Source organism: Aquarana catesbeiana, linkage group LG05 (genome assembly GCF_042186555.1).
Source record: "Aquarana catesbeiana isolate 2022-GZ linkage group LG05, ASM4218655v1, whole genome shotgun sequence".
NCBI lineage: Eukaryota > Metazoa > Chordata > Amphibia > Anura > Ranidae > Aquarana > Aquarana catesbeiana.
The window spans coordinates 241,763,117-241,789,371 of NC_133328.1; the positions used below are offsets into that span (position 1 = coordinate 241,763,117).

Consider the following 26,255-nt stretch of genomic DNA (forward strand, 5'->3'; position numbering starts at 1 on the left):
AACCCCATCCTTAGCCATCCGTGCATCTAATTGACAAAAGAAAGCCATTCTACCTGCCCGATTGTTCCTCCACACGCCCTGCTGCAGTCTGAGCTGATATTGCCAGCCTGCATCCTGCTGGGGGGAGCCGTTCCTGGCCTGACAGTGAGGTAAGGGACTCCCCTCACCATCCAGCCTGCCCCTCCGAGTGCCTGGCAGGGTCCGGTGGTCCGTGGGGCCGCCGGGATCGCCTGTAGAGGCCGCGGCCTGGTCCGGCCTAGTAAGCCTGCTGCCCACCGGACTTTCCTACGGCGCCGGTGGAGGAGCGCTGCGGTCGGCCTGAAAGGAACCCCGAGCTGCGGACATTCCTGCTCTCCGCTAATCCACTATCCTCCACCTCTCTGCTGAGAATTGCTAGGCTGCCCGGCGGAGATTGCCTCCGTAGGCTGGCTGGGGGGTCCTGAGGCCCAACGTCCCTCCAATCCTCCTGCTTTCCTACCAGCTCCCTTGGCCTTCCCTCCCTGCCTGATAAACCCTGCCTGGACACCCTCACTAGACTGCATACTGCCCTGGACCCTCTCCACCCTAGTGCCCCCAGCATCACACCCTCACCACCTTGTCTCTGCCTCTGTGTCTGCGGTGAAGTTGGGAGCTGCTGGCGAACACGGACGACCGGCCCAGCGTGCTCTTTCCTGGGGCACAGCGACTGCTGCCAGCTTGATCGCCCTCTAATTGCCTCTTGCACGCTCACCAGGGCATGGATAAGTATCCCATATAGAGGGCTCTTGGGGTGAACTGTCCGATGTCCTCATCCTCCAAAAAAGGGAAGGGGTCCTCCAAAGCCACAAGGACCGACGCACCGCTCAGGCTGCCGCCGCCATCTTCCCCACAGACCGACCCAATACTAGTGGGGCGGCTTCGGGCCTTGCTGGCCGACCTGGAAATGGACCCTGGCCCGGCTCCAATGGCAGAGGGATCAGCCCCACTACCTCAAGACGGTACGGCCATGATCCTTGCTGCAATCGAGCGAAGTAGGACCTCGCTGCTGGTACGCATAGACCACCTCGCTGAGGACTGTAATCTTATACGGAACGGCCTCGACAAAATAAGAGGGAGAATGACCGAAACCGAGTCCTGAGTACTGTATCAGCCACCGAAGATCTTACGGCCAACCATGCCACCTCTATTGCCGAGTTGCAGCGCACAGTACAGTCCCTTGTCGCTAAATCGGACGACGCCGAAAACAGGCTGAGGCGCAATAATGTTAGAGTCCTGGGTCTGCCTGAGGGAGAAGAAGGGGACCACCCTGCTGTATTCGCAGAGGAGTTCTTTAAAAACCTATTGGGCTTCACGGACGTTCCCCCTACATGCGTTGTTGAAAGGGCCCACCGGGTGCCCACGGGCCGTGTCATCCCAGGGAGTCCTCCCAGGGAGTCCTCCCAGGCCTTTTTTGGTCCGCTTCCTTAACTATTGGGACAGGGACAGGATTCTCTCGGAAGCCCGCAAACACCCCACACTCAAACATTGCAACTCCTCTATTCTTCTTTTCCCTGACTCGGCCGATCTGCAGAGGAAGAGGAAAACCTTCAATGATGTCTGCAGACGACTCCGAGACAAGAACATTAAATATGGCATGCTTTACCCAAGCCACTTACGAGTCCAACATGACGGAGCGACCCGCTTCTTTGACAACCCAGCGGATGCTGACGACTGGTTGACCAACTTGCGTTTAAAAGTTTCTTCTCATTAAGTCATCTAATGCACGGATCTTTCACATCCTGGTTCTGATCTATCCTACTAAACTATCTGTAAACACCGGAGTTACCTCAAGTGTACCTTTTACACGTGACCCCCTTCCCCCCCAGGTTTTGTTTTTTTTTTGTTTGTTTTGTTCTTATCTATCAGAGCGGAGGTCCAGGTTTTATCTACCTATCTGGAGAACTCCACTACCGGTGGAACTATACAACTGCTCCAGATCACCTGGTCCTCCGGGCTGTGTCGGGATACATATCCCCTAACCCTCACCTACTGTTAGAGGTTGAACACTAGCTGGGGTGATCCCAGGAACTTTGAGCCTCCAGTAAGAGACATTTACTATTCAAAAGTCAAGCTTAAATTCAGCTCAGTGCTAATGAAGACTGCACTGTGACCTGACTATCAGGTTCACAGGCATTGTGTTTTTGTTTTTTGGGTATAGGCCGCTTCCTGACCTCCCCCAGGTTGTTTTGGGGGACGATGCGAAATGGTAGGATAAGCACCTGGTGCTTGGGAAGTTTTAATTTGGTTGCTATGTTTTCTATGTTATGTGTGGTTGGCTCTGGCTCTAAATACAGTCATCGGGTGGGTTTCAGTTGGGACGCATTCACCCTGAAGTTAGCAATTCTCCCCTGGTATCATGGTGTCACGTGATCAGGGAACAATGTCGGTGATATCCTGGAATGTCAGAGGCCTCAACTCCAAATTTAAAAGGGCACTGATGTTCCACTATGTCAAGACGCACAACCCGCAGGTACTGATCCTACAGGAGACCCACTTGACGGGGGGCAAACTGATGGCCTTGAAAAAAAGTCCTGGGTTCGGAAAACTCTTCATGCCACGTATTCCTCATATGCCAGGGGGGTCTCGATACTGATAAATAAATCCTACCCGTGTAATGTTGAGGCGGTGCATACAGACCCCCATGGCAAATTTGTAATTTTTGGTATTGACGGCCTGGCAACAAAGGTATATCATAGTAGGAGTTTATATCCCACCACCTTTCAAACCGGAAGTGCTATACACTATTTTGGTGAGGATTACCCCGTACTGTCCAGCTAAATTGTTAATCCTAGGAGACTTCAATAATACCCTCTCCCCTGATCTTGATAGGCCCACGCCTTCGCAGTCCCTCTACTGGGGACCTGCTGGGGTGGACACTTTTTCAGCAGGGGTTACTGAGGTGTGGAGGTGGTTACACCCCCAGACTAAAGCTTATTCATGTTTTTCTACCTCATACAAAACCTCCTCTAGAATTGATTATGCGTTTGCAAATCAACTTATGCTAAATGACATAGTGGAGGCAACATACCTACCTAGCGGGCTTTCTGATCATTCCCCCCTCAAGATCAGTATGCGGACCAGAGACAAACGCAGTGGCTCCATGTGGCGCCTGGGGGCCCACTGGATCTCCCATGACGAGATTTCAGGGCAGACTCCACAAACATTGTGCAAATTTTGGGAACATAACGCGGGGTCATTCTCTCCACCCATAGTTTGGGACGCCTTCAAGGCGTTCACTACAGGACACTATATGTCAGCAATTAAGGCGGTGAAAGTAAATCAACAAGCCAACACAAGGCGATTGGAGGGGGAGATTGAGGCGGCGTCAGCCACTTACGGGTCTGACCCCTCGGTTTCCAATTTTGGACTGCTGCAGTCCACAAAGAGAGATCTCCACCTCCATCTCACTGAGGTTACGCCCTTAGTTATTCCACACTAAGATTCTTTGAGCAGGGGGATAGAAATGGCAGACTACTGGCAATGATGTCCCATCATGACACCCCCATAAGTTTGATCCCCGAACTGATCTCTCCCACAGGTGAATCTATTACGTCCCAAGAAGATATCCTAAAGGAGTTTCAGTCCTTTAAGCAGACACTATACAGTACCACGCTCCCTCGGGATGAGGAGAGGTCCCATCTGGTTAGGCCTATCACCGCGGAGGAGGTACATGCTATCATTAACACACTGGCAGTCGGGAGGGCACCGGGTCCTGATAGTCTACCCGTCGAATTTTATTGGTCTCATGCGGATCTACTGGCCCCCCTGTTGGCGGACCTGTATACCCGATGTCTGGAGGAGGGAGAGCTCCCACCTTCTATGGCAGATGCGCACATTATTCTAATCCTTAAGCCCAATAAAGATCCCAAACAGTGCGCCTCATACAGGCCCATTGCACTTCTTAATATTGATTTCAAAATCTTATCTAAACTAATTACTGTTAGACTCAACCCACTTCTGCCCTCTATTGTAGACACAGATCAGACTGGGTTCATGGCACATAGGTCAACGGACATTAACCTCCGCAGATTATTCACCAACTTACATGCCATACATGACAATGTGGGCACTAGAACGGTTGCCTCCTTCGATATCGAAAAGGCATTCGATTCAATCGAATGGCCATTTCTATGGGAAACTCTGCAGAGGATGGGATTTCCGTTGGTTTTTATTGCCTGGCTGCAAACCTTGTACAGATACCCCGAAGGCAGCAATCAGATTGGGAGGTAATGTTTCTCCCCCTTTCCCGCTGTCCAGGGGTACCAGGCAGGGCTGCCCCCTCTCTCTGGCATTGTTCGCAATAGCTATGGAACCAGTGGCAGAGGCACTGCGGGTCTCGCCCCATATAAAAGGATTAAAAATAGCGTGGCTGGAGGAGAGGGTAGCTCTGTATGTGGACGACCTCCTGCTCTTTCTGAATGACACGGACACGGGCTAGTACCGGATGCGTCCAACCCCGCTGCGGTTCTGGAGGCTGCGGTGTTTCGCTCTGTGGAAGCCCTTACACATTTACCCCTTCGAGGTCCCAAGGCTCCATACGATTTGACCACCTCCATGCGCACAACTCTAAGGGCCTGGAGGGCAGGACTGGAACTTGAGAAGTTCCCACGAAATGCAGGCTCCCCACACACCCCCCAATGGAACAACCCTACCCCATCTCTACTCATTACCAGACCCTAAAATATGGGCCAAATGCGGTATTAAACTGATATCTGACCTCGCCACCGGCACCGCCATACACCCCTTCAATCACCTGGTATCCCAATACAATGTGCCTCCCTCGCATCTATTTCGCTATATGCAACTGTCTCGTGCGTTTAAAGCCCAAATAATACCCAATGACACACAAATAGTGCAATCTGATCTGGAGAGGGTCACAAGACATGAATGCACCAGGAAACCGACCTTGGTCCTTTATGCACATCTCCTCAGAGTTTCCTCTCCAGATCTGTCAAAGCTCCGGCAGCGATGGACACAGGATATCCCGACACTGAACTCCGAGGATTGGGAGGACATGTGGGATTTCCCCTTCAAAATCCTGGTCTCACTTCAAGACCGTCTCATACAATACAAAATACTACATTGGCATATCTCACCCCATATAGATTGCATAAGATGAGGACCTCCCTGTCCTCGGAGTGTTGGAGATGTACTGGGGATCCAGGTGATTTTATACACATTTTCTGGTCCTGTCCAGCAATTAAAAACTACTGGTCAGAAGTACTATCTGTAATACAAGAAGTGGTGAGAACAGATATAGCCCCAACCCCGCAGATCTGCCTTCTAGGTTTAGTGGAAGAATTAGCCCCCAGGATAGCAGAGAGAACCCTCATAGGGCTCCTGCTCTTTTATGCAAGGAAAATGATCACTCTCTGCTGGAAAAAACGTGCCCCGCCATCCATATTGTTATGGAAAACACATGTCAACAAAGTACTACCACTCTATAAGGAAACCTATCAAAATGGGGATGCCCCAAAAAATGATAGGGTGTGGGCCAAATGGCTAGCTGAGGCCTTCACGGCAACCGCAGACTGATTGAACAGGTACATAATACCACTCTACGGGAGAAAGTGATACTGATACATTGGTTGATTTTTTGGTAATGTAATCTATGAAATGGGTTTATTTGTTATCTAATATTGTCCCTTGGGTCTCAACTGATAAATCTGATCCTGAAATACTTTAAATGAGCAGGAGCCAATGCCACACTAGGTTTGTTTGTTGTAGTTCTTTTCTTTCGGACATGCTACAGCTGTATGATATTAATGCTGGATGCAGCCCAATGGCCGGCTGGCACTGACTCCTGCGTGGGTCTAGTCCCAATGCTGTGGCAGATTTAATGTTATTTGTTTGTATGTCTTATACTCAATAAAAAGTTAAAAAAAAAAAAAAAAAAAAAGTATCTGAGTATAAGTTACATTAACATGACTGTGCACAATAAGTCCTAGACTTATATACAGCAGCGATCTGTGGTCGGCCCAGCTCCTGGAACTTTGTTTCATAGTACTTTAGTATCCACCAGTTGTTACCGTTGTGGATTAGACTGAACAGACCACAGAGGCTGACTATCTAGTCACAGATGCTTTCTCCTAAAGGGACACCACTCACTCTAGAACCGTGGGATAACACTTGGACAGAATACTGTGAATCCCCTCCTATAATGCCCCTATTGGGGCATACTCAAAATCTTGCAAGCTACAGCAGTAGCAGGAGCCTCAGACTGATGTAGTCCTATTGGCAACGTGTAAAGTGCAGCGTGATTTGCCCCCATGCACTTCTGGAGAAGACGGCTCAAGTGGCTGGAATCGCTGCAAAACCATGCTCACCATTGACCAGACAAGCATCGGAGATCTCAATGCCAAACAGATGATGTTTTTTTTTTCATGGCTAGTCTGTTATAACACCAAATTGCAGTGGCTCCTCCTAATTTACCTTTTTTCTTTTCAATTTTTTTTTTCTTTTTCACTAAATGCCATTTTTTCTGGGACTGCAACAAAAGTTCTGTTAAGGGACTATGCTTGCATCAGTTGGGTGAGGTGCAGGGCAGGGAGGGGGGAGGGGAAACAAAACCGTTCAACTTAAAAGTGCATGATATAATTTCTATACATAAAGTACTAGTACGTTTATTGTTAAAAAGGTGTTTTTTATATACTTACTGGATTACACCACACTCAATTTCAGTGCATGGAGTGTTATTGCCATCCGTTTACAAGGATATAGATATCTTCGTAGGTATAAATTATGTGAATACAGGCATCAATGTCAATGGCATCACTGAAGTTTCTTACTTGGAATGTGAAGGGATTGCGTGACAAGGTTAAACGCACGGCGACTCTCGCATTCCTTAAGAAACCGAGAGCAGATGTGGTTACACTGGTTGAAACACACGTGAAAGGTAGACTCCAAATGGCACTCCGACGTCCATGGGTGGGCTGGGCATTTCACTCGGTACATACACCTCATTCCAGAGGAGTATCTGTACTTATTGCAAAATCAGTGCATTTTGAACTGTGTGAATTACAAACAGATCCACGGGGTCGATATGTATTTATATCCTCCAAAGTACACGGGGAATCCTTCCTAATTATGGCCTTCTATGTCCCTCCTCCATTTTCCACCGATAATTCTAGAAGGTATTTTATTTATGGCCCAGTATCCCACAGCTCAGACCTTGTGGATGGGTGACTTCAATACCACGCTTAATGAGGAATTGGACAGACTTAGACCTTCAACACCCAGCATAGACAATACCGGCGACACCAGGTTTTCTAAACTTATTTCCCCTCTCCATTTAATAGACACCTGAAGGCACAAATTTCCACACAAACGCGCTTACTCATGTTTTTCACCATCACACAATACCATGTCACGTATTGACTTTTTATACTTATATCTCAAAGACTCATTCCACGTCTCTTGGAAACAATGTTCGGTCCCAGACTGCTTTCAGATCATGCCCCATACTGGATCACATTGAGTTTCCCATTTAATAAACCACCACGGTCATGGCGCTTAAACCCATTTTGGTTATCACTATTACCTGAAGATAATGACCTTGCCACTGATTGAGGAAGATATTATTATACAGAGAACATTGAGTCTGCCTCTCCCTTGGTGGTATGGGAATCTTTCAAGTTACATGCCCGAGCCTCCCTAATTACCCGTATCAATAAGCTAAAAATGGATTTGGCGGAAATGTATAACAAGGCAGTGACGGAACTTACGTCTATAGAACAAACATACGCAGTCGACCCTTCTCCGACCAATGCTTCTCTCCTTAAATTACGGACTAGGGTGGTGAATCAACTACAATATGAGAAAGCTCGACAAACTATTTTTCACCAAACAAACACTTTGAGCAGGGAGAAAGGGCTGGCAAACTTCTAGCTTACCTGGTTCATAGTGAAGATAAACCTCCAGTGGTTATTACACTCCAAGGCCCAGACGGACAAAAAATTTCAGACCCCCCACAGTGTCATCCAGGTTCGGGGAGTTCTTTAAGGACTTGTATACATCCACGGTGCAGGAGGAGTCCTCTGTTATGGATCTCTTCTTGGATGAAGTCGCATTTTCTCAACTTACAGTGGAGCAGGTTTGCCTTCTTGAGGCCCCTCTCACTGTAGAGGAAATAGAAACTGCAATATCTAGCTTTGCCAGATCCAAATCTCCCGGCTCAGATGGTTTACCTATAGAGTTTTATTTACAATATAGCGAGGTGATCACCCCCAAATTATTGGCTCTATACAATGAAATGTTTAAATCCTTCACTCTGCCACCATCCATGAGAGAAGCCACAATAGTTCTAATACCCAAACCAGGCAAAGACCCAGGCTACCCGGAGTCATATCGCCCCATATCATTATTACAAGTTGATATTAAAATTCTAGCCAAGACACTTTCCACTCGACTAAATCAGGTCATACTCTCCCTTATACATCCAGATCAAGCTGGATTCATGCCTGGCCACAATACTTCATTCAACCTTCGAAAATTATTCATTAACTTACAAGCTACATATGAAAATGTTGGTACAGGGGTGGTGGTGACCCTCGACACGGCTAAAGCATTCGATTCGGTAGAATGGAATTATCTTTGGGGATGTCTGGAGAGGTATGGCTTTGGTCCCAATTTTATTAAATGGGTTCGATTTATTGTACCAAAACCCTACAGCCAAGGTGGTGGCGAATGGTTGGCCGTCTCAGCAGTTTGACCTCGGTAGAGGCACGAGACAGGGCTGCCCACTCTCCCCACTACTCTACGCTTTGGCTGCGGAGCCACTTGCCGTATCTGTCTGGGCTAACCCAGAGAATGTAGGATTAAAATTCGGACCACTTACTGAAAAAATTAGCATGTACACTGACGATACACTACTATACCTAGCTGATCCTGGCCACTCACTTCATAATGCCCTTCAAACTATTGAACAATTCGGGAAATTTTCCGGACTCAAGATCAATTGGGAGAAATCCAAAATCTTGCAAATTGACAATTTTCTGCCTACAGAATCCCAAGCCGACTTGCCATTACAAAGAGTAGACATGATTAAATACCTAGGGGTGTATATCTCCAGAACAACAAACAGACTACATAACATTGAATATTAAGCCAATATTCTCCCTTAGACAAAATCCAAGTATGGACCAGTTTACCTCTGGGAATATGGGGTCGTATTAATCTTATTAAGATGGTATTACTCCCCAAAATACTTTATATTCTTTGGCACACCCCGACATACGTACCCTTAAAATACTTCAAGTCGCTCGATGCCCTTCTTAAACCCTTTGGGGGAATAATAGGCACAAGTTAACATGGCAGGCCCTTAAAAACCCGACAGACATGGGGCGCACTGCACTTCCGGACTTCAATCATTACTACATTGCTTCCCAATTGTCCCAGCTTTTCCACATAGACAAAACACAGTGAAAGATTCTTACTCCTGTTGTGTCCACAATGGGCACAACAAACCACGGATCCAATCTATGCTATCACCATAGGCACAAAGACCTCGGAGGGAAGCGGGGACAAGAAGTCTTTACTGTACCACTACAGACGAATTTGGGAACTTGCCACTGGCAAACTAGACATCCCTTCACACAATGACCATACTCCCCTGTGGTATAACAAGGACCTATAAGAGTTTCAACACATTCAAGATCCAGGGCTCTGGATCAGGCAGGGTATATTTTATCTACACCACATAATATCCAACGAGACCCTCAAAGACTTTAGCACCCTTAAAGGAGAATTTGCACTGCATAACCGTATGCTCTTTAGATTTCTCCAATTGAGACATGCAACTCAGTCACAGTTTTTACAATCTCCCCCACAACCCACACCTAATCCCATTATAGCAATCATCAAAGACGCAGACCCCAAAAAATTAATATCTTGTTTTTACAACATGCTCAACACACCAGTGTCTGCCAAAGTTGCGTACAATCTTAAACCGCATTGGGAGGGAGATGTGGGACCAATGGAAAATGAGGAATGGGAGGAAGGGATGGATTCCTGTAAAGAAGTATCGCCCAAACTCTCAGACAGGTTATCCCAAATATACATATTACACCGAGCATACCTAACCCCACTTAGGGTGGCCAGATACAAGAGGAACCAACCTGCTACATGCCCAATGTGCGGCTCCACAAACATTCTTCCACCTTATGTGGTCTTGTCCACAAATCCAGGGCCTATGGAAACAAATTGTAAACTTCCTACATGACAACATGGGTTCTCCTGTAGCGATGGACCCGAAACAGTGTTTGCTTGGAATATTTCCTGACCCCCCCTGACAAATTCACCAAAATATTCCTCCAGGAAACTCTCTTTTCTGGGAGGAAAATTATAGCTAGGAAATGGATGCGATCGACACCCCCGGAGATTAAAGAGTGGAGGGTGGACATAAATGTAACTCTTCCCTGCAAGTGGTTTATATACATCAACAGAGGTTGTCCAGATAAGTTTAATAGGATATGGGATCGCTGGGTACAGGACTCGGAAACTTGCTCATAACTGATGTATATGTTTACTACAACTGCATTAACCCCCTGTACTAGGTGACCTGAGATAGATTCACAATGAGTTACTAAAATTATACGCTATATCGCCACATTGTACTGTGAAAATGTAAACATATGAATATCTTGCACTACATGTATGCATTTTTTGTTTAATAAAAACCCTTGTTTAAAGAAAAAAAAAAAGAAATATATTCACCTAGAAAAATAGCGACGCGTTCAATATTTATTTTACCCGCTGTGTATAAGTAATTTGTCTATATGTTTTTGGTTTGTAACTTTTGTACAAATAAAACATTTACTGTTTTTATATTAAAAAAAAAAAAAACAGCTCTTTACAGTGGTTGTCAGGTACCTCATTCACATTTACTGGAGAATACGCTGTGTGCACAGATATTAGGCAAGTGAGTATTTTGACCCGATCATCATTTTTATGTATCTTAGTTACATAGTAGGTGAGGTTGAAAAAAAAAAAAAAACACAAGTCCAACCTATGTGTGTAATTATATGTCAGTCCTACATTGTATATCCCTGTATGTTGTGCAGGTGCTCATCTAATGTTGTTTGTTTTTTTTTTTTTGAAACTATCGATGCCCTCTTGTTCAATGCCAAGCTGTATAAACTTGAATGCTTATTGCATTAAAGCATATCAGGTGATGTGTAATAATGCAGGGTGTGGCCTAAGGAGATCAACACTCTTTATCAAGGCGTGCATAATTATTAGGCAGCTTCTTTTCCTCAGGCAAAATAGGCACAAAAAATAGATTTAACTGACTCTGAAAAGCCAAAAATTGTAAAGTCTTTCAGAGGGATGCAGCACTCTTGAAATTGCTAAGATATTAGACAGATTGTAGAACCATCAAATGTTTTGTTGCAAATAGTCAACATGGACGCAAGAAATGTGTTGAGAAAAAAAGACGAAAATGAACTGCCAAAGATTCGAGAAGAATCAAACCTGAAGCTACCAGGAATCCATTATCTTCAAGCGCTGTCATATTCCAGAACTGCAACCTACCTGGAGTGTCCAGAAGTACAAGGTGTTCAGTGCTCAGACATGGGCAGGGTAAGGAGGACTGAAACCCGACCACCACTGAATGTTATATATTGAAACGTCAAGACTGGGCCAAGAAATATCTGAAGACAGATTTTTCAAAGCTATTATGGACTGATGAGATGAGTGACTCTTGACGGACCAGATGGATGGGCTTGTGGCTGGATCAGTAATGGCACAGAGCTCCACTTCGACTCGGACGCCAGCAAGGTGGAGGTGGGGTACTGGTCTGGGCTAGTATTATTTATAGATGAGCTAGTTAGACCTTTTCAGGTTAAAGATGGACTCAAAATCAACTCCCAAACCTACTGCCAGTTTTTAAAAGGAGGTGTCAGATGCTGGGACAGCGTGGTGTGGGAGGGAGTGTGGGAGCTGCGGACTGGATCCTCCCCTCCCCCCCATGACCAAAGGGGTGTAGCGGGTAACACGTGGACCGAAAGGCGGCAGGCGCGGGACATCGTGGTGGTGGAGCCGGAGTAACTGGTGACAGTCTCACCCCACAGACGCTGACGGAGGAGGCAGGAGTGGAACCAGCGGGACAGGGAGAGGCGGCGGGTAAGTGCAACCACAGACCAGAGGGAAAGTGCGAGGGGGGGAGTGTGACCGACCAGGGAAGTGGCAGGACTGAAGATACTGTCTGACAAGCCCTGCAAGTGTCAGATTACAGGCGTGGCTGATCAGAGAGACATAACCAATAGTAAAAACTAACTGTGTGTTTAATGCATGTGTAATGTGAGTACTTGTGTATAGTACCCGTGTATTGAGTATAGTGCCAGGAAGCTAGTTAATTGGACAGTTAAATTCCCAATTTCCATTAAATTAGTGGGTATGATGCCGGAGAGTATGAAGACATGGCTCGGCGCACATCTTGCGGCATGTATGCGTTCCTTGATCATCCGAGGGCGTATACTGCTGCGCAAAATTTAAGAATGTCGTTTCCCTGGAAGCCCAAGTTCTAAATCTAGGGAAGCAACTGTCAACACTGAGAAGACTCTCCATACATACTAAAGGAGAGTTGGGATTGTAGGCTGTGTTGCGTGACATTGGTGATACCAGTCAGGGACCTTTATTGCTGGAGCAGAGTGACGCCCCTAGCCGCAAGGGGGAAAAACTACTCCAGTGAGGGCAGGGGTAAAGCCAAGGGAAAGGGAAAAATTTGGTGGTAGGGAACTCGATTATTAGGATAGAGAGAGCGATCTGCCCCAAAGACCTGAAGCGCAGAACCGTATGTTTACCGAGCGCTCGGATTCAGCACATCACGGATCTGGTGGACAGATTACTGGGAGGGGCTGGGGAAGACCCAGCTGTCATGGTGCATGTTGGCATCAATGACAAAGTCAGAGGCAGATGGAGTGTTGTAAACTATTTTGGGGACTTGGGAGCAAAATTGAGCAATAGGACCTCCAAGGTAGTATTCTCAGAAATACTACCGGTATCTCGGGCCACACCAGAAAGGCAGAGGGAGATTAGGGAAGTAAACAAGTGGATGCGGAGCTGATGTAGAAAGGAGGGGTGCGGGTACCTGGAGAACTGGGCCGACTTCTCAGTCGGTTACTGGCTCTTTAGCAGGGACAGACTGCACCTAAATGGGGAGGGTGCAGCTCGGCTGGGAGATAAGATGGCCAAAAAGTTGGAGGCTTTTAAACTAGGTGACGGGGGGAGGGTTCAGATGTAGAGAGAGCCAGTGTGGAACAAATGTCAGAGGGTAGTATTGGGGGCATTAGTGGTAGGTTGACCAAAGCACCTAAACCCGAGATAAGTAAAGTCCAAATTGCAACCTAAGAAAAACAAACAAGATGATAGTATGCGACCGGACAAAACTATGAGGCTTGTTCACTAATGCCAGGAGTCTGGCTGACAAGATGGGAGAGCTGGAGCTGCTGTTTGAGGAGGATTTTGATTTTGTGGGAATTTGAGACTTGGTTCAACAGCTCTCATGATTGGCTGGCAACCATTCAAGGGTATTCCCTATATCACAGAGATAGGGAGGGTAAAAAAGGGGTAGGGGTATGCCTGCATATCAAGAACGATATACAAGTGAATGTAAGGGAAGATCTAAACAAATTTATGGGGTGGGCAACTACATGGCAAATGAGGTTTAATTTTGAAAAATGTAAAATAATGCATTTGGGTGCCAAAAAATATGAATGCAATCTACTCGCTAGGGGGAGAACCTCTGGGGGAATCTAGGATGAAAAGGGGCCTGGGGGTTCTAGTAGATGACAGGCTGAGCAATGGCATTCAATGCCAACCTGCTGTAAGCAAAGCCAACAAAATACTGGCATGCATTAAAAAGGGATTCAACTCCAGAGATCAAATAATTTCCTACTTTACAAGACTCTGGTCCGGCCGCACCTGGAGTATGCTGTCCACATCTGGGCACCAGTCCTCAGAGTCCAGAGAAGGGCAACAAAGCTAATAAAGGGACTGGAGGATCTCCGCTATGGGGAAAGAAGGCAAGCACTGAACTTATTCTCTCTGGAGAAGAGACGCTCGAGAGGGGATATGATTTCAATGTACAAATACTGTACTGGTGACCCCACAATAGGGATAAAACTTTTCTGCGCAAGGGAATTTTAAAGACACGTGGCCATTCACTAAAATTAGAAGAGAAGAGGTTTAACCTTAAACTGCATAGAGTACTCTTTACTGTTATGCCCTGTACACATGACCGGTTTTGCCGTCGGAATAAACTCTGAAGGTTTTTCTAATGGAATTCCGCTCAAGCTGTCTTGCATACACACGGTCACACCAAATTCCGACCGTCAAGAATGCGGTGACATACAACACGTACGACAACTCGTACTTGCTTCAGAGCATGCGTCATTTTTGGTACGTCTGAACAGCGTACAGACGAGACCTTTTTTCCCGATAGGAATTTGTTCCGTCGGAAAAATATAGAACATGTTCTCTATCTAAGTCTGTCTGAATTTTCGGCGTAAAAAGTCCGATGGGGCATACACACGATCGGAATATACAATGAAAAGCTCCCATCAGACTTTTTCTGTTGGAAATTCCGACCGTGTGTACGGGGCATAAGAGCGGTAAGGATGTGTAATTCTCTTCCATAAGCAGTGGTTTCAGTGGGAAGCATCGATCATTTCAAAAAAACAATTAGATGGGCACCTTAACGACCACAACATACAGGGATCTACAATGTAATATTAACATAAAAGCGCACACACAGGGTGGACTTGTGTCTTTTTTTTTTTTTCAACCTCACCAACTATGTAACTGTAAATTTCTTCAAGCCGTGGTACAGGAAAAAGTCTGCATCTTTCAAGAAGACCATGATATTTATGCAGGACAATGCTCCATCGCATGCATTGAAGTACTCCACTGCATGGCCAGCCAGTAATGGCCTTAAAGGTGAAAGAATGACATAACCCCCTTCTTCACTTGACCTAAACCCTATTGATAAGCTGTGGGCCCTTCTTAAATGGGAGATTTACGGTGAAGGAAAACAGTACACCTCTCTGAATAGTCTAGGAGGCTGTGGTTGCTGCAGCACAAAAAGATTTACTTTTATTTATTTGTTGCGTATTTAGCACCTAATTGATGTGTTTATTAATCAGCGCTACTTCATTATTTATACTTAGGGGTGTTGGCAACACTATAGAAGGTTAGCTGCTTTTTATATTACATTAAGCATTTTTTATCGCTCACTTTATATTTAGCACTTTATTTACCATCAATATACTTATTGTTGGTAGCGCATTAGTACCTTCTTTTTAACAGTTTGCACAAAAAGTTGATCGTCAACAGATCAAGAAACTGACAGACACCATGCATGTAAGTCATATGACTGTCATTGAAAAGAAGGGTGGCTATATTGGTCACTGAGATTTGACATTTCAAAGAAAAAAAAATTTTTTGTAAATTTTGAGGAGTTTGTTTATTCCCACTTTAACCACTTCAGCCCCGGAAGGATTTACCAAACCAAATTTGTGTCCTTTTCTTCCCACAAATAGAGCTTTCTTTTGATGGTATTTGATCACCTCTGCCGTTTTTATTTTTTGCGTATACACGGAAAAAGACCGAAAATTTTGAAAAAAAAATGATATTTTCTACTTTGTTCTAAAAAAAAAAAATCCAATAAACTCAATTTTAATCATACATTTAGGCCAAAATGTATTCGGCCATATGTCTTTGGTAAAAAAAATGTCAATAAATGTATATTTATTGGTTTGCGCAAAAGTTATAGCGCCTACAAACTAGGGTACATTGTCTGGAATGTACACAGCCTTTAATTTATGACTGTCGTTTCTTGAGGTGCTAAAATGGCAGGGCAGTAGAAAACCCCCACAAATGACCCCATTTTGGAAAGTAGACACCCCAAGGAAATTGCTGAGAGGCATGTTGAGCCCATTGAATATTCATTTTTTTTGTCCCAAGTGATTGAATAATGACCAAAAAAAAAAAAATTACAAAAAGTTGTCACTAAATGATATATTGCTCACACAGGTCATGGGCATATGTGGAATTGCACCCCAAAATACATTTAGCTGCTTCTCCTGAGTATGGGGATACCACATGTGTGGGACTTTTTGGGAGCCTAGCTGCGTACGGGGCCCCGAAAAACAATCACTGCCTTCAGGATTTCTAAGGGCGTAAATTTTTGATTTTACTCCTCACTACCTATCACAGTTTTGAAGGCCATAAAATGCCCAGATAAAACCCCCCCCCCAAATGACCCCATTTTGGAAAGTAGACACCCCAAGCTATTTGCTTTTGAGGCATGTTGAGTCCATGGAATATTTTATATATTGACACAAGTTGCGGGAAAGTGACAAATTTTTTTTTTTGTTTTTTTGCACAAAGTTGTCACTAAATGATATATTGCTCACACAGGCCATGGGCATATGTGGAATTGCACCCCAAAATACATTTAGCTGCTTCTCCTGAGTATGGGATACCACATGTGTGGGACTTTTTAGGAGCCTAGCCGTGTACGGGGCCCCGAAAACCAATCACCGCCTTCAGGATTTCTAAGGGTGTAAATTTTTGATTTCACTCTTCACTGCCTATCACCGTTTCGGAGGCCATGGAATGCCCAGGTGGCACAAACCCCCCCCCAAATGACCCCATTTTGGAAAGTAGACACCCCAAGCTATTTGCTGAGAGGCATGGTGAGTATTTTGCAGCTCTCATTTGTTTTTGGAAATGAAGAAAGACAAGAAAACTTTTTTTTTTTTTTTTTTTTTTTTTTTTTTTCTTTTTTCAAATTTCAAAACTTTGTGACAAAAAGTGAGGTCTGCAAAATACTCACTATACCGCTCAGCAAATAGCTTGGGGTGTCTACTTTCCAAAATGGGGTCATTTGGGGTTTTTTTTTGCCACCTGGGCATTCCATGGCCTCCGAAACTGTGATAGGCAGTGAAGAGTGAAATCAAAAATTTATGCCCTTAGAAAGCCTGAAGGCAGTGCTTGGTTTTCGGGGTCCCGTGCGCGGCTAGGCTCCCAAAAAGTCCCACACATGTGGTATCCCCATACTCAGGAGAAGCAACAGAATGTATTTTGGGGTGTAATTTCACATATTCCCACGGCATGTTTGAGCAATATATCATTTAGTGACAACTTTGTGCAAAAAAAAAAAAAAAGAAATTGTCTCTTTCCCGCAACTTGTGTCACAATATAAAATATTCCATGGACTTGACATGCCTCTCAGAAAATAGCTTGGGGTGTCTACTTTCCAAAATGGGGTCATTTGGGGGGGGGGTTTGAACTGTCCTGGCATTTTATGCACAACATTTAGAAGCTTATGTCACACATCACCCACTCTTCTAACCACTTGAAGACAAAGCCCTTTCTGACACTTTTTAATTACATGAAAAAATTATTTTTTTTTTGCAAGAAAATTACTTTGAACCCCAAACATTATATATTTTTTTAAAGCAAATGCCCTACAGATTAAAATGGTGGGTGTTTCATTTTTTTTTTTTCACACGGTATTTGCGCAGCGATTTTTCAAATGCATTTTTTGGGGAAAAAAAACACACTTTTTTTAATTTTAATGCACTAAAACACACTATAGTGCCCAAATGTTTGATGAAATAAAAAAGATGATCTTAGGCCGAGTACATGGATACCAAACATGACATGCTTTACAATTGCGAACAAACGTGCAGTGGCAACAAAATAAATACATCTTTAAAAGCCTTTACAGGTTACCACTTTAGATTTACAGAGGAGGTCTACTGCTAAAATTACTCGATCTGACCTTCGCAGTGATACCTCACATGCATGGTGCAATTGCTGTTTACATTTGACGCCAGACCGACGCTTGCGCTCGCCTTAGCGCGAGAGCAGGGGGGACAGGGGTGCTTTTTTTTTTTTTTTTTTTCTCTTTATTATTTTTTTGCTTTTATCTTATTTTTAAACTGTTCCTTTCATTTTTTTAAAAAAATCATTTTTATTGTTATCTCAAGGAATGTAAATATCCCCTATGATAGCAATAGGTAGTGACAGGTACTCTTTTTTGAAAAAATTGGGGTCTATTAGACCCTAGATTTCTCCTCTGCCCTCAAAGCATCTGACCACACCAAGATCGGTGTGATAAAATGCTTTCCCAATTTCCCAATGGCGCTGTTTACATCCGGCGAAATCTAAGTCATAAAATGCTCGTAGCTTCCGGTTTCTTAGGCCATAGAGATGTTTGGAGCCACTCTGGTCTCTGACCAGCTCTATGGTCAGCTGGCTGAATCACCGGCTGCATTCTCAGGTTCCCTGTTGAGACAGGAGAGCCAGAGAAAAACACGGAAGACGGTGGGGGGGCATTCCCTCCCACTGCTGGTAAAAGCAGTCTAGAGGCTAATTAGCCCTTAGGATTGCTTTTACATGAAAGCCAACTGCTGGCTGAAAAGAATGATACCAAGATGATACCTAAACCTGCAGGCATCATTCTGGTATAACCACTCAAAGTCGTGAATGGCGTACCTGAAGACAAAAAAATGGTTAACAATAAAGCACAGTAAACGGTAAAGTATAAAAAATTGCATACCAGAAAAGCAAACATTATAAAACATAAAAACAATAAAACATTGCAGAATAGAATACAGTAAAAAAGAGCAGAACAATAGAGAGAGAGAGAACAATAAAACGACAACTTTTTTTTTTTATTTTATATTTTTGTATGTGTTTTTTTTTTTTTTTACACACTTTTATTTGTAACTGTAACTTTTATAACTGTAACCGGTTCCAGGTTCGGGTCTCTCAAAATGCGATGGCATCTTGGGAGACCCTGTGAAAGTGTGCCTAGTCTGTGGAATGCTGTACCCTACGCTAATACTCAACTAGTGAATGGTAGCGTTCAAAACATTCACCAATGCAAAAACCAGGATTGTCAGGACAGGAGGGACAATAATAGCGGGTGTCACGCCTATATACGCGCTTGCTGCAGACACAACATCTTTTTTGGGGAGTTCGCTGGGTAGGGGTACTCAGGAGGACATAAAGAAAATGCCTCTCATGCAGCCGACTGCATTTGGTTGGGGATGTGAATGGGGGAAGTACGGGCGCTGCAGAAGTGGTGGGTTCCCAATTAGGATTGGCGAATGCAGCAGGAAGGGCATTATGGGCACGACGGGCCTGTGTTTGTCTTCTTGGTGGCAGCGGGACACTACTTGTGCTTGCCACCTCACCAGCTTTAACTGCACTTATGGGACTCGCCACGTCATCAAGTGTTACTGCAGTGCTGGTTTGACTACAACCAGGGTGTACTAGGCAGCTGGTGCTTGCCAGTTCACCAAAACGCTACCAAAAAAACTGTTAGCGATCGCAGGGATCAGGCCTGACTCTGCGAACGCTGCAGTTATGCGTTTAGTGTTTTGTAAGTGTCAGTGATCGATCGATACTGCACTTGGCTGGGCTGGGCGGAGGGGCAAAACGCAGGTGCTAGCAGGTATCTGGGCTGATCCCGCTAACACTGCGTTTTTGGGAACCCTAAACTGCTGGGGACGCTGGTATAGATCTGATCGGATCAGATATTGATCCGTTCAGATACTACACCACTAAGGGAGGCGTATGCTGTGTGCGTGGGTGTTAGCGGTACTGGCACTAACCTGACGCTGCCTGGGGCAGGTGCTTGCCAGTTCACCAAAACGCTACCAAGAAAACTGTTAGCGATCGCAGGGATCAGGCCTGACTCTGCAAACGCTGCAGTTATGCGTTTAGTGTTTTGTAAGTGACAGTGATCGATTGATACTGCATTTGGGTGGGCTGGGCTGGGCCGGGCAGAGGGGCAAAACGCAGGTGCTAGCAGGTATCTGGGCTGATCCCGCTAACACTGCGTTTTTGGGAACCCTAAACTGCTGGGGATGCTAGTATAGATCTGATCGAATCAGATATTGATGGGTTCAGATACTATACCACTAAGGGAGGCGTATGCTTCGTGCGTGGGTGTTAGCGATACTGGCGCTAATCTGACGCTGCCTGGGGCGACGCATATCACCGCCGGGCGATCAGGGGGCTAAACATTTATTTAGTGATAAACGGCAGGTGGCCTGACACTATAAAAAATAAACAAACTAACCAGCGTCACCCATAACATTTATACGGTGATCAGTGGTGAAAGGGTTAACTAGGGGGCAATCAAGGGGTTAAAACATTTATTAGATAGTATATGGGGGTCCCTGTCGCTATAAAACGCTGACGGCGAATCTAAATATTTACGTCCCTAACTAGCGTCACCAGCGACACTAATACAGCGATCAGAAAAATTATCGCTTAGCGACACTGGTGATGGGGGGTGATCAAGGGGTTAAAACTTTATTAGGGGGGGTTAGGGGGGTATCCTAGACCTACAGGGGGCTAACACTAACTGCCCTACCACAGTAACTGTCACAAACTGACACCATGCAGTAATCAGAAAAAAAAAAAAAAATACTGCTTGGTGTCAGTGTGACATGGGGGGGGGTGATCGGGGGGTGTTATGTGTGCCTGGCATGTTCTACTGTGTGTGTGTGTGTGTGTTCACTCCCTGTGAAGTCTTCTCTCCTCGGCGCCGGAACGGAAACTGCCGAGCCGAGGAGAGATGACATCACATCCTCTGCCTTTGTGTACTATACACAGGCAGGGGATGTTTCTCATTGGCTGGGAGCGATTGCAAGGAGGGGGGCCACGATCGGATGGCCTCCCCCTCGCCTCTCAACGCTCCCAGACAAATGCCGACCGCCGCTGGCACCGGGGGGGTCCGATCGGACCCCCTGCCCGCGAGAAGGCAATCACGTATGGGTACGTGATTGTGCCTGCCCGTGCCATTCTGCTCACGTATATAGGCGTGAGGCGGTCGGCAAGTGGTTAAGGCCCCTTTCACATGATTGGATCCTCCTGTCCGTTTTTCAGGCAGATCCGAGTGAGCCACCTATTGACTTCTATGGGCAGGAGTATGTGTGCGCCGACACCCACCTGCCACCCGATCCGACAAGATCCGCTGAAACCAGACAAATGGGGATTAGTTTGCCATCTGTCTAGCGGATGGGATCGGATGAAAACGGACAGGCGGCCCGTTTTCATCTGGTCTCCCCATAGAGGAGAGCGGGGCTCTGACATGTCCATCTCGGTGAGCAGAGACAGACCTGTCATCCGTCTGCTCAGCCGGAGATCAACAGAACGATCCCCCGCTGAGCTAGTGGAGTCCATCCAATGGATCCGCCCCGTGTGAAAGGGGGTCTTACAGATGAAAATAAACAAGTTGGATTGGAAAAATGTTGTTTTTCATTTGGTTGCATAATGATTCTGCACACTAATAGTTGCCCAATAATTGTGCACACATAGATATTCTCCTTAGGAAGCCAAAACCTCACTTTTACTTTCTTAAATATTCACATTTGAGGTTTATTAACATTTTGGATTGACAAAGAGTGCTGTAGTTCAAAAATTTAAATGAATCCTCAAAAATACAATTTGACTAATTGTGCACACAGTGTATAACTTGACTCTAAAATCCTGACCAGCTTTGTGGCCTGTTTTGGACCAGTGATGAGTTGTCTTGCTAACCAAGCCATAAAGCTTGTGAGGACAAGAACAGCCAACCAGGAAGCTTTGCATCACATGCGTGGTGGAATGCTCCACATGGAAGAGGTATTGTTTAACTTAACCAGTGTTAATGACCTCTTGCAACCCACGCTTGTAAATTTAGCTCTACTGATTATAATTGCTAATGAAGAAAAAAAGAAACTTCACTCTACTAATATTTATTTGTTTTATTTTCAGCTGAAAGAAAGCTTGGTAAGGATGTACAGCCGTGTGGACACATTAATATGCAAAGCAAAGACACCCAAACAACCTTAATATGAGTTATTTAAATGTTCTGTCAATTTTGTTCAATATCAATGTCTGTATCGTTTATTAATGTATATATGTGTGTATTTGCTAATTAAAACATGTTTGGCTATTGTTTTATTGCAAGTGTCAAAGTAACAAAAAGCAAAATGGGATTAGAAGACTAATCAGTGTTTTAAAGGCTTAGATTTTATTTGCATGCGCGATAAAATGCACAGAAAGCCTTTACAGCTAAAGAATTTACAATTAGGTTAATGATGGCCCTAAAATTATTGTTCTCTCCTGTGTGCGTGGTCATGTGTATAAGTCATTTTTGTGCATTAGCACATGTTTGTATGGGGGCAGGGGAATATTTTAGGTGGGGGTTGTTTTTTGTTTTCTTTTTTGTATTTGTGTTTTTTTTTTTGTTATAGCAACTGTGAATCTATTTACATATTAGTGCTGCTTCTACATTTTTAAAGAGGATGTAAACCTGAAAAAAATAACTTTAATGAAGACTTCTACCTGGTACAGTAGAGGATGTCAAGTCATCTGTGCCCAATCTTGCCGCAAAGAGTTAATCCAGCTCTGAGCATTCCTCTTGTGTTTTTTTTAGTAAGATAAAACAATACACAGATAAATGTGTGTCCTCACATCCCTCACTGTTGTGACTGACCTCTGATTTCTTTATCTCATGCAGAGCATATATATATATATATATATATATATAGATAGATAGATATAGAGAGTATAGATTCCAGCTTCACATCCCTCCTCCTTTCTTCTCCAGCTCTTGCAGGATTTGCTGCTCCGCACCTCAACATGATTGGGCATGCTGAAGTCATGTGGTGCCTTTTCTGAGTTTTGACTGTATGTTACTCATCATGGGGTGTGATCCTCAAGATCAGCAGAAGATCATGGTGACTGAGGAGGATATTCATGAGCAGAAAGAGTAGGACAGTGTAAAGGTGGGCAGGGAGTCTTGTGACAATCGCGACTCCACCCACCGAGTTCCAGCAAGAGACCCACCCACTGATTCCAGAGTTTTGCGGGGCTCTTACTGCGGAAGGGGGTGACGCTTGCAAAGTAGGGATACATGCAGGAGGCTTGTATATGTACATTAATACTGTGCCATTATTTTATACTGGGTTAGTGGTGGGTTTACATCCACTTTAATTCTTATGTTGATGGCAGTGAAAGGGTTAAAAGGCACAACATTGAGCTCAACTTTAAAGCAGAGTTCCAGTCGTTAGGTCTTTAAGCTGCTAACTTTTAATAAACACGCTCGCCTGTCCCATGATCCGATGGTGCACTCACCGCAGCCGTGTCCTCCCTGTGTCCTATCTCGGCGGCGCCGCCATCTCTACTATGGGCACCCGGCTGTGACAGCTTGTGGCTTCACAGCCGGGTGCCTACGGCGCTGCACTCTGTGACTGGTCCTGAAGACTTCTAGGACCTGTCGTGTGTCCCAGAAGACTTTGGGAAGGAGAACTTCCGATTGCCTAAGGAGGCCAGAACGGAAGTGGAAGCAGGTACCTGTCAAAATCAGGTACTTGCTCTGCCCCCCCCCCCCAAAAAAAAAGCTCTGTTTCACAAATGGGAACCAGGGAGGAGGCCTTAAAGTGGAAGTTCCACTTTTGGGTGGAACTTTGCTTTGGTATTAAAACCAAAAACTATTATGTTTCAGGTTTGCTTTTTTTAGGATTTTTTTTCACCTGTTGATCCAGCCAGTAAGTCTGTTAACTTTCATTAACAGACCAAGCTGTCCAGAAAAAGTGGCAGTTAAAGCTTTGCGACAAACCATTTAACACTGGCAGGGGTGCTTACAATGGTGGAGTTTGGTATAATTTGTTAGTCAAGTCCATCTTTATCTGCTAGTGCATCTAACACTACCCTCTCCCCCAATTCACAAATTCTCTTTTCCAATGTTTTTATTGGAGTTTTCAAAGCATGTGAACATCAAAGGAATATGGCAAAATTCCATAAACATATATTATGGTACAATGGGTATTGCAGGAAAAATATACAGGAAACGTCTAACTTGTGCCCCTGAAACTGATCGTCTCTCAACGGGCCACATCAAAATATGCTTTAAAATAACCATCATAAAATGGAAGAACAATTTGTATTTTAGGTTTCCCCCATGCCCCTCCCAAAACCATGTAAGGGGGGGGGGGGACCAAATCAGCCTGGTCAAAGGCTGAAGTCCCCATTCCCATTTCTTATGAAAAACACTAATCGTCTATCTCCCTGATAGTTCTGGGAGAGTGGAGAATAAGAGATCCTGTAAAAATAAACGCTATGAGTTTTCTTGAGTGCCCTGGTGTCCCGTCAACCGGATGTCCTAACAACGCTTGCTGTGGTGATTTTAGTAGGTTAACCTGGGTGAGTGAGTAAATAAAATTGTAGACACAAATCCGAATATGTAGTACTGTTCCCTCTATATCACAACCTCAGAAACAAGAGGAGGTAGCCCCTGGGATGTATGCCACCAATTTCACAGGTACCATATGCCACCGCATTAAAACTTTGTAATTTTCTTCGCTCAATGAGGTATTTATGTACAATTTTAAAGCACACTGTGTCCTCTTGAGCCACTCATCTGCTTCAAATGTCTCCCCCAATTCTTGTTCCCACTTATTAAACAATTTTTCTGACTTGGAAGTCAAAATCTTGTAAATATTGGAGATGTGACCAGTGCATTTATCAAATTACCTACACAAATACTCCTTAGAGGTAGAGGTGGTGAGATCTGATGTGCACTGTAAAGTCTGCAGGAAATGTGCAATCTGAAAGTAATAAAAATATATAAAATATAGGGCACCTGCACCTCGGTGATATACAGGGCTGTCTTTAAGGCAGGGCAAAAGGGGCAGCTGCATTGTTGTGGGGCCCAAAACAGCTGCTTCATACTTGCCAGCTATCCTGGTTTAAATTCCCTTGTCCCTTGAAGTTTTAGTCCTGTGCTGTGTCCTGATATCTGAGTGTGAAGTGCTGCTACTAATGCTGCCCAGCTCTGCCCTATTGTTGTGTACGGATGACTCACCTGCAGACCCTGTGTTTACATGGAAATAACCAGCCTTCATATGTAAATAGCTGCTGCATTTATATGTAAATAGCAGCATTGATATGTAAAAAAAGGTGGCATTCTTATGAATATCATGCCCCCCTGAGGTCATATCCACCATCACCTAAACTGAATGCTGCCCACTGGGGAGGGGCATGCTTGAAAGTCCTGCCTGCAACTGTGGTCATTAAGCCTAACATCAGCCTGTTCTGCAAAGGTAAGTAAATTGGTGGTGGTGTGGGGGGGAGTAGTGTGGGGTGTGCAGAGGTAGGCAGAGAAGGAATTACAGTTTGGGGTCAGGTGAGCAAGGAGGGGATGTATGGAGGTAAGGAAGGTGGATGCAAAAATGAGCAGAGGAGGCAGGGAGAGTTAAAGGGAGGGGTTGGAGTGGAGAGGATGGGGGAGGTTTGGGGGTGCAGAGGCACTGCTGTGTATCTGCTCAAGGGCACCACATTTCTGTGGTGTCAGGAAAGCGATTTTGCATGTGTTCCCAACACACACATGTGAATGCAGGCTACTTGTCTCAGTTACAGTGGTGATCAGTGTAAATCTCATTACATTGGGGCTTGGTGTAGAATCCTTTCATTCACACTAGTGGCCAGTGTGAATGCTCCCCTTACATTAGTGGTCAGTGTAAATCCCTCCTTATATTGGTGGTTACTGTGATTGCTTCTATTATATTAGTGGTCAGTGTAAACCCCTATTCCATTGGTGGCCAGTGTTGAAACTCCTCTATATTGGTAGTCAGTAAAAAAAAAATCAGCATTGCCATTGATCACACCCCCCCCCCCCCCCCCAGCACTGTCACTGATCCCCGGAGTTCTAGGATTCTTTGGAGTTTTCTGTCTATTGATGGGTCCCTTTACCACCCCAGTCCATTTTGTGCAGGCAGGGAGGAGATGGTGTGCTGTAACCTCTAGCAAACGATCAGTGAGCAGTATTACTGTACAGTAATCTCTAGCAACCAATCAACAAGCAGAAATCATGTGTTGTAACCTCTAGTAACTAATCAGTGAGCCATATGTATGCTGTAACCTCTAGTAAGCGGTAATGATATACTGTAACCTCTGGCAACCAATCAAAATTGCCCCCTGATCTGATACAGTAAACTGATTTTGAGTCCAGCTGCTATATATTGTATGTCTCAGAGCAGGTGGAGAGCGAAATTGAATGGGGGGCTCCCAAGAAAATTTTTGCCCAGGGTCCAATTAATATTCAAGACGACCCTGGTGATATATGGTGATGTAATAGGGCCGCTGCTGTCAGTACTGTCCCCACTAGTGGAACAAAAGTGAAATAAAAATTGCTAAACAGCTCTTGCCTCACCTTTCTGTTGTGCTGAATA

The 26,255-nt window shown here is 44.8% G+C and overlaps 1 protein-coding gene across 2 annotated transcripts in view; it reads left to right on the forward strand.

Annotated features, from left to right (window-relative positions):
• OIP5 (Opa interacting protein 5) overlaps window positions 1–21,979 on the forward strand; it is a 192,481-nt gene extending 170,502 nt beyond the window's left edge. For both annotated transcript variants that reach the window (XM_073630643.1, XM_073630642.1), the window contains one exon: window positions 21,796–21,979. In XM_073630643.1, the coding sequence (XP_073486744.1) occupies window positions 21,796–21,873 (78 nt within the window). In that variant the 3' untranslated portion in view covers window positions 21,874–21,979. The remainder of the gene's footprint in view (window positions 1–21,795) is intronic.
• The last annotated feature ends 4,276 nt before the right edge of the window (window positions 21,980–26,255 follow it).